Source organism: Labeo rohita, chromosome 14 (assembly GCF_022985175.1).
Source record: "Labeo rohita strain BAU-BD-2019 chromosome 14, IGBB_LRoh.1.0, whole genome shotgun sequence".
In the NCBI taxonomy this organism is placed as follows: domain Eukaryota; kingdom Metazoa; phylum Chordata; class Actinopteri; order Cypriniformes; family Cyprinidae; genus Labeo; species Labeo rohita.
The window spans coordinates 19,217,057-19,233,877 of NC_066882.1; the positions used below are offsets into that span (position 1 = coordinate 19,217,057).

The 16,821-nt window shown below is 34.6% G+C and overlaps 1 protein-coding gene across 4 annotated transcripts in view; it reads right to left on the reverse strand.

Annotated features, from left to right (window-relative positions):
- unc5a (unc-5 netrin receptor A) overlaps positions 1-16,821 on the reverse strand; it is a 236,850-nt gene that overhangs the window by 29,982 nt on the left and 190,047 nt on the right. For 2 of the 4 annotated variants that reach the window (XM_051127773.1, XM_051127771.1), the window contains 4 exons: positions 6,276-6,464; positions 5,259-5,558; positions 2,825-2,912; positions 2,116-2,284 (listed from right to left, as the gene is read on the reverse strand). In XM_051127773.1, the coding sequence (XP_050983730.1) occupies positions 2,116-2,284; positions 2,825-2,912; positions 5,259-5,558; positions 6,276-6,464 (746 nt within the window). Of the gene's footprint in view, positions 1-2,115; positions 2,285-2,824; positions 2,913-5,258; positions 5,559-6,242; positions 6,465-16,821 lie in introns of all 4 variants that reach the window. The other 2 variants (XM_051127772.1, XM_051127770.1) reach the window with 1 other exon arrangement.

Sequence of the window (16,821 nt, forward strand, 5' to 3'; positions counted from 1 at the left end):
GCTCCTTCCAGGACAAACTTCCCTGTGTTTTTTCCCTCTTTTGTCTGCTGTACCTGGCCAAGAACGGCGACCTGCCGCCGACGGGCTATATTTGGGGCAGGGGATGATTAAAAGTGCTGCTCTACCCTCTATCTAAGACAGGCCTATTCATTCTACTGCCGCCCCATTGCTGCCACACCAAGGAGCCTGAATAATTTATGCACAGTATCAAACATGAAAGAAGACCTTCACTCTCTTCCTCCGCCCTTCCTCCCCTAGGTTCCTCCTCTTTCTCGTCTTCGTGCCTGATGTATCTCGCGCCGACCCGACGCGGTTCAGAACAGATTTGGAAAAGCCATCAGGCGTAATGAAGGACTCGCCCCGGCTCGGTTTAAAGGTGGGTGCTGATGGCCATCGGATGGGATGAGGAAAAGATCCATACAATTAAATGGAGATTAAATGTGAAGGTATGAGAGATAGGTGAAATGAGGAGTACGCTGATGGAGACACTTCAGGGCTTTATTGTCTGAGAGGCTATTTCAAATGATTATGACGATACAGCCCATTTGCCTCCGTAAGATATTCAATTCAGTAGCAGGACGATGAGAGGGAAAGAAATGGGAAAGGGCAAGAAAGGTGAACGTACAGCACGGATTCCACCTACGAACAGTTCATCGCTAATTAAAATGAGGCGCAATCATATAGAACGAGAGAGTCTTTATTTATCGGCACGAGTTTGTTTTCGTAACACATGGTGTCCCACTCACTTCACAGGAGAAACACTTTTAAGAAATGTTCACTCAAAAATCTAACAAAAAGATTTAAACCATATTTTGCTATTTTCAAATCATTTTTTGAAGATTTGTTTGCATTATGTTCCTGTATATTTAAGTACATTTTGTCCCCCATACTCCAATTTTCAGTAGTCTTCTGTAAAGCAACTTATAGAAAATTACTGTAAAAGCTAATTTGTCATTTGTCAAAATTGTAAGCAAAAATGACAGTATAATTGTTTATTAAATTCATTTGTGTAAATTATATTAAACCAATATTTCCCATGTCTTTTGTATGTATTGAGGGTATTCAGATTTTTGAGCCAAGCAGATTTTAACTGCAATTTCCCAAAAAGAATAAATAATAATTAAAAAATGTCAAATAATGGATATTAATGTATGTAATTTATATTGCATGCCATTAAATATAAGTATTAAAGATTAATTATATATATTAATTATATATTCTATTATTATACACACACACACACACACATATATATATATATATATATAATAGAGAATTGTACATATATATTAATTATATATATATATATATATATATATATATCTCAATACAGAATTGTACACACACATATACATATATAATATTTACATGTACATATTTACTTTCATGTAATTATATTACATAAAAATTATGTTGAATATATAAGCAACATATTTTCTTAAATATATACATTCATGTATTTATAAATACATAATATAAACACTACATACGTATTTTATGTACACAAAAATGTTTTCACTTTTTTTGTATGCAGCTAATCAAGATTAATAATTAGATGATAAGACAAATTATTACGATAATAATAATAATAAGATTTTCATATAATAATAATAAGGTTAGGATAATAAGGATTTAAACAGTTTAATGTTTTATATATAAATATATATTTAATATAAAAATAAAATTATACATTAAATATATAAATACAATTAAATTATATATGCTATAATATAATATAACATTAAATTAAATTTAAAAATTCTACGGTTTTCAACATAATAATAATAATAATGTTTTTTGAGCAGCGAATCAGAATATTAGAATGATTTCTGAAGAGTCGTGACTGAAGTAATGATGCTAAAAATTCAGATTTGAAATCACAGGAATAAATTACATTTTAAAAAATATTCAAATAGAAAAAAGCTATTTTAAATAGTAAAATTATTTCAAAATGTTACTGTTTTTGCTGTGTATTTTGGATCAAATAAATGCAGGCTTGGTGAGAACAAGAGACATCTTTAAAAAAAACATTAAAAATCTTTCTGTTTTTTTTTTTATTCATTTATTTTTTATATAGCTAGACATAAATGCACACAGACGCAAACAATCACTTACCTCCCACGATCCCTCATATGACTGCTTCTTGAGACGGATGGCCCAATTCTCCAGGCACGCATCAGAGCAATGGTCCATACTGAGGATGACCGGCCGGGTGAGCACCACACCGGGCGGGCCGCAGCTCACCAAGGGACTCAGCAACGTCTGACACCCAGCCAGGGGCAATCTGGAGGGAGGCAGAGGGGGAGCACATGCTCAGGATTTAACCAAAGGGTTAGATTGGTTTGGATGGATGGCCAATGTCATGCCCAAAGCCGACCCTTTAACAAGATGAGGTTCCACGATTAATCAGGCCTCTGGTGCTCTGATCTGACTTTTCACACTCTGCATTCAAACCCAGTAGGGAGCTGGCCGCGAACACTGCATGAATGCATGAGCAAAAAAATAGCCAGAGCGTTACCTGGTGCTTCACTCCGACAGGAAAATCTAAAACAGGAGAACATTTCCCTTGCTGCGGCCCATGGCTCATTTACATATAACAGACAAGGCACAACACATACACACAAGCTTTTGATATCTCAAGCCAGCATTAGTCATAAATCTGAGCAAACGGCTCACACACACACACACACAATCATGTACGCCGGCATGTGGAGATTGACTTCAATTACGTTCGACGCTCTGTGCCGGCCCTTTTTAAAATCTGATTCAAACTGTGCATCCTTTCTTTGTGAGGCAGATCCTCAGATTGGTTCCAGGGACCTACCTCATGTCTTCCTTCTTCTGAATGGTGAGATAAATCTCATAAATCTTCCCTCTGGGAATGGCCTCTGGCGGGATGAGCAGGCTGATTCCTAATGTAAATAGGAACAAAAGAGACAAGGTAGGCTCATTTGTTCCATCTGAATGCCGGTTTTGTCACAGCTCACAGCGGGCCTCTATGTGACAAAAGTAAATGTGGTTAATGCTATACAAATCCACATTCAAGGTCAAAGATGCCATCTACCATGTGTACCTTTCAAAACTCTTTATGCCCTGGAGATGTGGACAGTGGCAGGAAGTGCCTAAAGCAGTGGTATTCGATTAAGGTTACAAGAGATCCAGTCTCTTCATTTTCAGCAAACAGCCAAACAATCATAGCTTACATTGTTTTAGAAGGTAATATGTTAGCAATGAAACTAAACAATGTGCGCTTTCAGAAAACATGCTGCACATTTATTCTCAGAAAGTGTATGGTAGTTTTCAATGTTTTAATTAATTATTCAAAATTCTGTATTTATCTGGAATTGGATTTTAAATAATTCATTCAGTTGTAATTCAATTTAAATGTATTTTCCAAATAAAATAAAATATTGTAAATATTCTAAATAAAATAATAATAAAATATATAATCATACTGAAGATGAATGCATAAAAGCATATATATATATATATATATATATGTATGTGTGTGTGTGTATATACACACACACACACACACACACACACACACACACATAATTAATTAATTAATTAATTACATTACATTAATTTCAACATACCTTGTAAAAGTAATAAATAATTAATCCTAAATAAACAAACTTCTGCATTTGTCTGGAATTTGATTTTAAATAATTTGTTAAAAATTGATTAAATTCAAATGTATTTTCCAAAAAAATAAAATATTAATAAAATAAGCTACTCTGGGCCATTTGTAACTATAAAGATGACACAAAAAATGACAAAAACTAAATTAAAAATTAAATACATTAATAAGTGTTTAATGTATTTTTATTTATTGATTGATTTATTTTACTTATTTGTTTATTTATTTATTATTATTATTTTGCAAAATACCTTCTAAAAGTAAGAAAAAAATAATCTTAAACAAACTTCTGTATTTATCTGGATTTTGATTTTAAATAATTTGTTTAAATTGAATTAAATTCAAATGTATTTTCAAATAAAATAAAATTAAATTAAAAATAAAATAAAATAAAAACTTGGACCATTTGTAACTATAAAGATGACACAAAAAATTACAAAATCTAAAATTAAAATTAAATTAAACAACTAAATTAAAATAAAATATTACAATATACTATTATATGCTATTATAATTATTATATAATTACATAATTACTCAACCCCTTACTGTACACATTAAATTCGACAGTATAACTTGTCTAGTCTAAAATAATCATATACCTTATAAATGTAAGAAATAATAAATCCTAAATAAACAAACTTCGGTATTTATCTGGAACTGGATTTTAAATAATTTGTTCAAATTTAGTTAAATTCAAATGTATTTAAAAAAATAAATAAATAAAATGTATTTTTACTTTAAAAATAAAATAAAATAAACTGGGCAATTTGTAACTGTGCAGATGACACAAGCACACACAAAAAATTAAAAATCACATAAATAAAAATAAAATAAAGATGGTATTACATACTACAATAATTATTAAATAATTACATAATTAGTATTTAACATAAACGCATAAAAGCAGCATAAGCCATAAAACACCCTCAAAACAGTCATGGATAACAGGTATCAGACATTATATTTTGAAGGGCAACGCTCTTAGTTGAGGGAGCCCTGGTTATTTCATTTCCACTGCCTTGTGAGCTGTCTCTTTGACCGCAAGTGATTCATAATGTGACAGCCTGATGAACCCTCTGTCTGTGATTAAGGAGACTAATTGGTTTGAATATACTCTGGTGGTGTCCTTGGAGTGGATAGAGTTGCAGGCACTATGAATGTGCACGCTGCATATCGGCTTACAATGCCACAGCTGACAACTAAGTCACTGGCTTGGCTCGGCTCCTTCAAAAAAAAAAAAAAAAAAAAAAAAAAAAAAAAAAGGGGAAAAATAAAACAAGACATTCCCCAATTACAGCTATTTTCGTCGAAAAAGGAAAACGCTCGTCATTGTCATAACACAATCATTAGTATATAAATGGAAGCGCTTCTTTGCCCGCTCTGCCTCGTTACTTGAAAAAAACCTCTTTAGAAGGTGTTCGCATTCGCTCGTGTCCCGATTTACATAAAACTGCTTGGATTACCGTGTAATTGGATCACTTCACCCTTCCATTTTGGGCCATGTCGGTATAATAACGTTGCCGTTTAACAAAGCTCCAGAGCTTTTTCACAACACTTCTGACTGAACACACAAAAAAAACATTTCGTATTGTTTGCAGTCATACAATCTTACCGGTGTTGGGGAGGGTTAAGCGGCCACCCAGGAAATTGAAAGTGCCGTAGGAGGTGTTGACGTTGTCTCTCGGGAGCGTTTTGAAATACGTCTGCGAGGACAGGCGGTTCATGAAGTCGTTGGGGTCGCTGGGCAGTTTGCCGTTGTGCAGCGTGTGGGAGCCGTTAGGAAGAGGCTCCAGGAGGGGGCCGTTGCTCACGGAGAACTTCCCGGCGACTTCGTGGCGAGATCTCAGCGTTCCCTGGTAGCTTGTGGTGGTGGTGGTCAAATCGGGCTGGATGGTGAGCAAATGAGAGTTTTCTGTCGAAACGGAGAGAAAGAAACAAGTGAAAAACGACTCGAAAGGTCACGGTGGTTAAAAGTGCACAACACAAATTGAAATTCAGTGCAAATGCACAAATCCATGGATGTAGCCGGGCCTTCGGCGCTGAGAGAGACTCACTCGTAAATAAATCAATGCCTCCTCCTCCTCTTTAGCAGCCACAATCAATTCCATACAGAGTTTAAAGAAAGCCTGGCAGTCACGGTTTAAATTTTTTACACTTTAAAATAAAGCTTTCTGTATGGCTTCATTCAGGTTCAAATCCTCAACTCCATATTTCACGATTTCAGATTTTTTTTACATTAAACACTTCACATATGCAAAAATAAAAGTGCACAGCAGTAGGCAGATTTGTTTCGTGGGAGGATCAATGGAAATCAGCTTAATGCTACTATTACCAAATCACTTCCCACGGTAGCAGGCGGACGAGTGAAGGTCTCTTCTCACGTATGACTTCAAAGATGATTTAAGTAAAATCAACCACAATATTTTGCAACTGTGAAGATGTCACACGAAATCCATTTAACGCAAACACCGCACATACACGAGACTGTGAGTTGCTTTATGGCCACAGGTGGCACAGGAACACGGGCACTGGGATGAAAGGATGGGTGTGAAACACCGTGACGAGGGGTGGATAGTGTAGAGAAACAATAGCCTACTGCTGCGGGCTGCCCTGCGCGGTGCCCACACACCTGGCTTGGTGGGCTTGATGCCCATGGGCTGGAAGCCAGTGGTGAGGATGGAGGAGTCTGCCACATCTGCATCGAGACCTTCCTTCTTTCTGCGGTAGACCAGCACCAGTACAATCAGCAGCAGAGTCAGACAAAGAGCCACCGCCACGATCCCCACGTACAAGGCCACATCCTCAGCACCTGATGCCGCTGCGCAGAGACAGAGAAAGAAACGTGAGTTAGTAAGAGTCACACAAAATATTGGTTACTATATTGTCAATATTTAGGGGAGCACATAAGCTATGGGTCCAGCTTCCGGTCTTATCCGTGTCTAGCTATTTTCAGCTGTACAAAACAGCTCGTTTTGCTGCTTGATATTGCAAAATGGTGTGTATTACCATATTATTTGATACCATGGACCACAAAACCAGTCATAAGTAGGATGGGTATATTTGCAGCAATAGCCAGCAATACATTGTAAGGGTCAAAATTATTGATTTTCTTTTAAAATCATTAGGATTTTAAGTAAAGGTCATGTTCCATTAAGATATTTTGTAAATTTCCTAACGTAAATATATCAAAACTTATAGTTTTATTACTAATATGCATTGCTAAAAACTTAATTTGGACAACTTTAAAGGCGATTTTCTTAATATTTAGATTTTTTTCCACACTCAGGTACCAGATTCTCAAACAGCTGTATCTCAGCCAAATATTGTCCTACCCTAACAAACCATATATCTATGGTATATATTTATTCAGCTTTCAGATGAAGTATAAATCATAATTTAAAAAGGTTTGTGTATGTCAAGGATGTCTTCTTTAAGTAATGCAACCGTCTTAAAACGGACTGTTATTTCTTGTGAGGTTTAAAATACTATAATTTCTTTTCTATTTTGCAATTTAACAGTTATTTTTTCTTAAAATGAGACTGCTCCAGTTATGTATGCAGCCTTTAAACATGACCACCGGAGGACAGTTAAGGCTAGAAGGGAAACAACTCTAGCTACTGGGCATGCACACATCAATCTAACGTTATTTTTGTCACACTGTACAACAATAATACTGTTTTTGTATTATAGTAAGGGCTAAGTTTAGGGTTGGGGTAGGCGTAGACAAAAAAAAAAAATCTAATAGGTAGAACAATTCATTTCATTCTTAGTTTCCGGTCAGAGCTGTATCCCTTCTAACCACAACCGCCACAACCCCGGAGGGTGCGCTAAAACCAGCAGTGCATGTACTTACTTCCCGGCAACCCGCCAAAATAAAAGCTTGCTGATTTTAGGTTTGAAAATGTTGAAAATTCGTATAAATTACAAAAGTAAAAAAAAACGTGGTCGTACTTGTATTTTTATTTAATACTCATTTTTAATTTTAAAATATAATAGTATTATCATTTTGTTTATTATTTTATTTAAAAACTAAATAAAGTGTAATAATATATTAATAATATATTAATATATTAAAAAAGATAAGACCCTTCTTCCTCAGCTGGGATCGTTAAAAAACACATTTGGGATTGTTTGAAGCCGCATTTAAACTGCATTTTGGAAGTTTAAACTTGGGGCACCATAGCAGTCCATTATAATTCTGAAATGTTTTCCTCAAAAAACATAATTTCTTTACGACTGAAGAAAGAAAGACATGAACATCATGACAAGGGGGTGAGCACATTATCTGTAAACTGTTCTTCTGGAAGTGGACTTCTCCTTTAATATTTTTGTGGAAACAGTGATCTTTTTTCCCTCCTTTTATTTGAAATAGAACTTGCATGTAACATTGTAAATGTCTGTACTGTCAGTTTTGATCAGTTTAATCTGTCCTTGTTTAATAAACTTCCTGTATGGCCTACTGCAATTGCCAAAATGTGTAGTAAACAAAAGAGAAAACTGCATAAAATACCATCCCTCCTTTTTGACTAATATAAGACATTTAGAAAAAGAAAGGAAAAAACATCTGGGATGATACACAGAATTAAGCATACAACACAAAACTGTTTTTTAAATACAGTTTTACATTACAAAATTGCAATGCATGCAGTATTCCACTCCAAACATTTGCCTGAAACTGCGTAAGTGACAATCAATGTCAATTTTCGAATGAAATACCTGTTCTCCTTGTGTATTACTTTGTAATCTGCCGTTAACCAAATTTTGCCAGATTGTTCTTTTTTTCCAAGCGTAAAATTATTAGCAAACAGAATTACCTAAAGCTGACTTGGCCTGCATTGTGTGTAAGAGAATTAACTGCTGGGAAAACATTTCAGTAGATGTGCAGCTCCCCTACTGCCGCCTCCTTAAAAAGGTAATCATATCTGTGCTTCAGTGGGTTGTTCTGCACTTGCAAAGACGGGAGTGTTTGCTGGCAGCCTGCTACATCAGCATTCTTCAAGCTGCTGAATTTATGGCTGTGATTTTGAAAGACACTTCCTTCCAACAAGAGAGAGAGAGAGAGACAGGGAAGGAGAGAGTGTTTTTCTCTGACAGAAAGCAGATTTCCTTATGAATCCACATAATTTCATGTGCCCTCTCTCGTTGTGGCCCGCAGCTTTATGGCTAAGTACCCAGAGACAATCACATCCAAAATTATTCTAATCAATTGTGTCGGTGGGAATGAGATTTGTGAAGGTTGTCTCTGTGGCGTGCTGATTTGTTGGGTGGTAGAGGTGTCTGCGCTCACCGCTGGGAGAGACCCAGTGGCTCTGCATTGTGACGAGAGACTGCAGAGGCGTATTTAGGCCTATTTAGATGCTCCACGGACTGACAGCTAAAAGCTACGAGGAATCGCTCAGCCAAAAGCTCCTGAATTCTGGGGTAGAGTCACAGCTGTGCATATGGGCCATATTACTGAGCATTACGTCCTCCATCATAGTCTCCTCCTGTACACTCAAAGTGGGGTCAACGGAAGGGCAAATCGAGAATAAATGTGCATATCTTTAACAGTAGAAAAACTTCAGGGAGAAAATGCTGACAAATTATATCTGACAAAACCTCCTTTTAGGGATGCAGGGAAACGTGCTTCATAAATAAGAGTAAAAAAAGTGTCGAAAACTGCATAGAAATAGTATATGAGTAATACATATCTAAATAAATATATAATAAAAATTTATTTATCTATCTATCTATCTATCTATCTATCTATCTATCTATCTATCTATCTATCTATCTATCTATCTATCTATCTATAGTTAGTTTGTAAAATCATTCTTGTGTATATAGGGCCTTATGAAATCCATTTAGTTTTTTCCCAAAACCAGTTCACCAAAAAAATCTGTTTTTTCCCCCCACCCATTTTCATTTTTCTGGGTTCTGTTTTACCATCTTAATTTTTCTAAACTCAGTTTTAATGGTTTTTCTCAGCTTTTGCTTTTTCTGTTTTATTTGTACCAAATACTGTTTTCCATTACTTTTCTGGATTCAATTTTAATGGTTTCAATACATTATAATAACCTTAAGCAGCTCAATTCATTTTATTGAAAAAGTTAATAATAATAATAATAATAATAATAATCATAATAAAAATAATAATAATCATAATTTACTTTTACTATCATTACATTCAGTTATATATTTCTGTCGCAGTTTCTTTAAGTTAAACCAAACTTTTATTTTGACGGGTTGCGGCGAAGACCTTTGAGTTTGTTTGTATATGATGTGATGATAGTTTTTCTCACAAGAAATGATAAATGCTCATGAAGTGACTCTCAAAGCAGTTGCAGAGATGATAAACAAACTAATAAATAATCGAACAAACTAATGAAGAAAAATAAAAATAAATAAATAAATAAATAAAATTATTGAAAATACAGAAAATTCTATGGCAGTTTAAAATTCTATTTTAAACTGTATTTTTTAATATATTGATATATTTTATACATATCATATATTTTGTGAATTTATATAACAAATTAATAAGCTGCCATTAACATAACCAAAGAAAATACGAATACTAATATTAACCCAAATATTAATACTAATATTAATACTTATAAAATTATATATATGAAATTTAAAGTTGTGTTAATTAATAAATAAATCAATTTTGTTAATTTATAACCAAATTACTAATAAATAAACAAACAAAAGAAGAAAATGTGAAATAAAAATAAATAAAGTAAAATAAATTAAATAAAAGATTAATTAAATTAATTAAAATTTATTTTTAAAAATGTATTTCATGAGTAAAATACATGTTGTGTGAAATACGCGGAAAAAAAAAAAAAAAAAAAAGTTTTTATAAGCAGTATGCGTATAATACATGTTAAATATGTGTATATTTTGTGTTGTTGACGTGTTAAAATTTATTCATCCAAAATTTCTAATTCAATTTCAAATTCCAAGACATTCTGTGTCATACAGTAAAGTTCATTTAAAACTGAATTTTGCGATTCCGTCCATGTTGAAATCATAGCCTCCTATGTATGTTGTTGTGTTTAATTTAAAGATACAATTTACTTTTGAAACACTTACTTTTTAAGCACTTAATTAGCCTTGTATTTACTTTTCAGTAGTGTGAACAAAACTGCACAGGAAGTTTGATTTCACGATCACACTCACATCCTCACACTCTCTGCTTGGTTTGTTTGGTCTAAAAGAGAGTGAGATTATCAGAGGAAATGATTAAATTAGAATCATCCCAAAGCCCAAAATCACACAGACAATTAAAACAGGGCTGTCAATTACCATTATGCCAGCCTGCGTCACTCTAATTAAGCTGTCTTCTAATTGTTCATCACACTCTTAATCACCAGAGTCGCAATAAACACCCTATCATTGCTATCAGCGGAGCTGTTACTTAAGACAATCTACACTTCTCAGGAATACAGGTGCCTGGTCCAGTTAATTTTATCCAAATATAGCTCTATTATTCTTACGTGAGTACAAAGTACCGCTAATGCCGCTCGGGGGTCATCGGCAACATGTCTTGACATGTTTTGTTGAACGCGTCTGACTGATGACTCTGTCAATACGACATGATGCCGTGCAAGCAGGAGGGTGGCCGAGCTCCAGGAAGTGGCATTACATCAGGCCTTGTTTCATGACAGCTGGTCAATCGTGAATGACTGAGCGCATGCAAACAGGAATCGCTCCTGCGTCTCTGTATCGACGATGCATTAAGCATGTCTGCGGAAAGTGACTTTGTCATGGTTTAAGAGGACTTATGATATCATAAACTGACAGTTGCGACACCGAGACACGATGGGGGCTAGGTTTGTGCCTGTAGCATGTGGACTCCAGGTGCTGAAAATAGCATGAGAAAAAAGAAGATTAACAGGCTGAAGAGACTGTAAATCTGCAAAACCCTCCAGAGTGGAAGCAAACTTTGCACTCCACTGAATCATGAAAAGGAGTTTCAGATAGATAGATAGATAGATAGATCTAAAAAATCTAAATCTAAATTCAGTTACTGAAAAACAGTTACTAGTAAAATGTCAAATCTGACGAGAATTGAATACGTATATATATATATATATATATATATATATATATATATATCAATGTATGTGTGCATGTATTGATACATTTTATAAATATTACAAATTTTTATGAATAAATATAACAAAATTAATAAGTTGTCACATAGCCAAAGATAACATCAAAAACATTAATACTAATATTAATACTTAAAAATTGTAAAATTTAAAATAGTATTAATAAATAAATACATTTTGTTAATTTATATAAGTAAATTACTAATAAAGAATTACTAATAAAATCAAACAAACAAACTAACAAAAGAAGAAACTGTGAAATACAAATAAATAAAGAAAAAAAAGAAAAAATTTAATTATTACAAATATTTAAAAAAATATGGTAAAATGTCAAATCTGACAACATTTACAATTTAAACTGTATTTTTTATATATTGATATATTAAATATATTTAATATATATTTGATTAATTTATATAATAGAATTAACAAGTTGTCACTAATATAACCAAAGAAAATAACACCCAAAATTAATATCGATACTAATGTTAATACTTTGAAATTTTACATTTTAAATTGTATTCATTAATACATAAATACATCTGGTTAATTTATATAACCAAATTACTAATAAATAATTACTAATAAAAAAACAAACAAAAGAAGAGCATGTTAAATAAAAATAAATAAATAAGTGAAATAAATTTAAAAATAAATAAAAAATTATATTATTAAAAATATAAATACATTATATTATAAATTATGTCAAATCTCACAACACTTAAATACAGTTTTAAACTGTATTTTTTATATATTGAGAAATTAATAAGTTGTCACTAATATAACCAAAGCAAATAATAACTAATATTAATACTAATACTTAGAAAATTATATAAATGTGAAAATGTAAACTGTATTCATTAAACAAATACATTTTGTCAATTAATATAACCAAATTAATAATAAATAAACAAATGAGGAAAATGTGAAATAAAAATATAAAATGTTGTATATAAAATTACATTAGAAATGCAGATGTAAGATGCAACACATTAAGCTGAAGTGCTCAGTGAAACTCATGCTCATATATAACAAATAAAGATTTCTAAATTAGTGTTATATCACTCAACACAACCACAGCTGCAAATGTTTTTAGTTCTGTTTTTAGTTAACTATACTAATGTTCAATTGTGAGAGATGTAAGACATATTACATTTCTCTTCATTACATAAAGTGTCATGAAATTGTTTTATTTAAAGCAATATGCAAAAATAGTATATTACTGTATTGTATTGTATTTTCCACTGGCCACAGCTCCTATAAAATGCAGGATGTGATTCATCCCATAAGTTTCTCTCCCGTTTCATCCATCCACCTGAACTGATCTCTCTCATTCCCTCTCCCTGCTTTATTTCACCCGGTAACCTCTTTGCACTTATCAGAGCCTCCCTGTGCAACTTTTTATCAGGTCTAACAGATGTATTGAAGAGGCAATCACCGAAGTTGCCTATAGACCGGGCTTAGCGTTCCCTCTGCCCTGCTCAATAAATGAACAGACATCCATCACGCTTTAATTGACACAGTTAATCAGCTTTTATAATTGGATGGATTCCGCCTGATTCGGCGCGGCGGTATTCTGCCTCCACAGCACCTCGTCTCTGCCTCGCTTTCAGGCGCTTTCTCTCTCACCTCGCCTTGATGCAGAGGCGGTGGGGAGAAAGGCAGCCGAACTGCTTTCGGTATCAGATTCCCCCACCCTTGCTCCCTTTTTGCTGTAATCAACACAAAACAGAGCGAGCGATGTTCCTGCTGTTCCTGAGGCTGATGTAAGGTGTGTCGAAACACGGGTTTCTGTAGGTGTAACAGAGTGGGCTCCGAACATCTCGTGCTGTCTAACAGCGGGGCGTCGGGCCTGGCCTGAGGGGACCAAACTCCGCCTGTGGGTAAATCACAGAGAGTGCCTCCCCTCCTCTCACGGTGGGATGCAGCCGACAACCTGCAATTCTCCTATCATGGCTGACAGAAACAGGTTCAGACTTGTAACAGTGACATTTTAAGAGACGCTAGCGATTCTGTCAGGAAGATCCAGTGTTGAAGTTTCTGCTAGGTCTCTGTCTGTGTTGTGCTAGTGTTGACAAAACACTAGTGTTTAGTGTTATAGGAAAGCATATATCACAGAAAGGTGGAAAGGTCGAAAGAGTCTGGATCTTATCACAGCGGTAAATTTACAAATTGAAAAAGTAGGTATTACTAAATTAGTCTCATAGTATGAAAGACAAAGAGTAGATTTGCACTCAAAGGTTGCAATGTTATTTTCATTATTGCTAAATGGCTAAAAACAAGGTGCTTTTAAATGTCTTAATTTGCTCTATTCCACAAATTAGCCTGATTATCAGTGCAGGCTGCATTAATTCAGCAACATGACTTTTCCTTCCAATCATCACTTTTTACCCAGCAACACCTGGGTGTAATTTCACCAGGTGGCGACGCGCCAAACTGTTAATTATCCTGACTAGATGAATGGAGGTTATGAGGCGTTATACAGCATCCACACTGTAGTTATCCACTGATTTGTGAAAATCAAACAATAGACACCTCTAATAAAACACTATTTGGTGACTTGACTTTGAATCAACACCCTTGTGCATATTGCTATCAGCCAATCAGCTGCAAGCTAACTCCTAGTCTTTAGAAGTATTAAAACACATGAACAATTATGCAACTTTATTTTCACTGGAAATACACCGGTATACCTTTATTGGTATAAATTGCATTTATTGACATATATATAGATTTTGTTAAAGAATTTGTTAAAACGTGAATAATTTTAACAAAATAAAAGAGATCATACAAAATGCATGATTTTTTTCTTAGTACTGTCCTGAGTAAGATATTTAATATAAAATATGCAAAAGTTTGGGAACCCTTGGTTCTTAATACTGTGTGGGGTTACTTGGATGATCTACGACTGTTTTTTGTTTTATTTTTTTTTTTTTATTTATTTATTTTTTTATTTTACTATTAAAGGAATACTTCCCCCAAAAATGAAAATTTTGTCATCAGTTACCGTCATGTTGCTCCAAACCTGTATAAGTTTCTTTCTTACGTTAAACACAAAAGAAGATATTCAGAAGAATTTGGAAGAACCAAAAAGGTGTTGGTCCCCATTGACTCCCATAGGAAAAGAAATACTGTGGAAGTCAGTGGAGATCATCAAATGTCTGATTATCAGCATTCTTTAAAGGGGTCATTGGATGCCCATTTTCCACAAGTTGATATGATTCTTTAGGGTCTTAATGAAAAGTCTCTAATATACTTTGATTAAAAATTCTCAATGGTTTTGTAAAACAACACCCTTTTTACCTTGTCAAAATGAGCTCTGCAAAAATCATCTCATTCTAAGGGGTTGTTCCTTTAAATGCAAATGAGCTCTGTAAAACGCTTATACTCACTTCTGCTGTAAGTGAAGCTGGATCACGAACGATTCGCACAAACATAGAAGGAATATATGTAGATTGGGAGGCTCATTACCTTCACAAACAAATGTAATCTACTGCATCTTCAGCGGCTCAGATGTCGGGAGTAGCTGACGACCACTATGTTCATTATTACATCTTCCAGCAACACAACACCTCAATCGCTCAATCGGAGATATTCTTGTCTAACTTACATCCCTGAACATGGAAAGTTACTGGACCGTTACAGCTGGTCTGAGGTAAGAGCTGATGTCAATCAACTATCGTGGGAGCGGCCTCTGTTGGTGGGACGCCACACCGACAGGTATCTGAGAACAGCTTGATTTGAAAAAGGGAATATTATTTTTGCAGATTCATATTTTACAGATTATTTATTAATGAATAAAAAAACCCCACTGCGTGGATTTTTATCATTATAGGGTAGATATGTACATACAGTGCCAACACACATTAATGTTTAAACAACATGAAAAAGTGAAGTTTGCATCCGATGATCCCTTTAAAATATCTTCTTTTATGTTCAACATAAGAAAGACACTCATATGGGTTTAGAACAACACGAGGGTGAGTAAATGATGACTAAATTTTAATTTTTGGGTGAACTATCCCTTTAAGAGACACTTTTAATTTTAGAAACATGCCATATTGAGCAAAAACAGTGGTTCTATTTATGGCACATGCATGATGAGGAGCATCAACAGAGTATCAACCTGCCCTCCTCGACCACATCCATGTCACAGATCACACGGTTACTTTAGATTTCTCTGCTTTTTAACTTGCATTTAACCCATAGCAAGTGCTTTAGGGCTAATCTCCACCTTAAATTACGAGGACACTAAATGCTACTTTTCAACAAGAGTTTCCTCTTACAACTAATTAAACCCTCTGAGGAAGGGTAAAAAAGCATTTCCTGTGCAGTGGAGTAGCCAAAGCAGGCAGGATTTTCTGCTCATTACTGTATAAAACAGGTCTATTGTCTGGCGAGAGACATCTGCTGAGAACAGATTGGGACGAGAATTTTTCTGCGGCCTGCATTCCAATTTTAAGGGATTTTTGCCTATTCAGTGTGCCTGTAAGTGTCGGCTTTAAAGAGTTTGATGTGTGGGAAGGCTCAGATTAAAATCTGAAATGTGCAATAACTTAAAGAACGACGGAAAAGACTTAACCGGCTCACCTTTGACCCTGGCGCAAAAAAAAACATCCTGGAGGGAGATTACTATACAGTATGTTAACAGTGCAGAACAGCCCGAAATAAAACGCCAATCCCGACACTTTGATCCGAGAGGATGCGAATGCAACACTTTGATGCCCATCTGCTTGGCCGGACCCCCAACTGAGCAAATTTCCCCATGGCTGCCATCGTACCAGCTTCTGTGCTTTTAATTTGAGCAATATGGGCCAATTAATAACCTCCCGACTGCAGTGCAACCTCCCAGAACAGAGAAACGTAAACAGCTAATGATAATAACTAGGCCTTGGGCTCGGCTGGCAGGTTGTAACATTCAGTATTTTCCTTCTTTTGTCGTTGTCAATTGGCATTTTCTGCACGTAAAATCTCAACGCTGCAGATATGCTGAGGTGGTTTGAGATGATTCTATGATTGGACATGCCTCCATGTGGTCCTTAGTAGAAAAGCTAAGGATTGTAGAACTGTATCGAC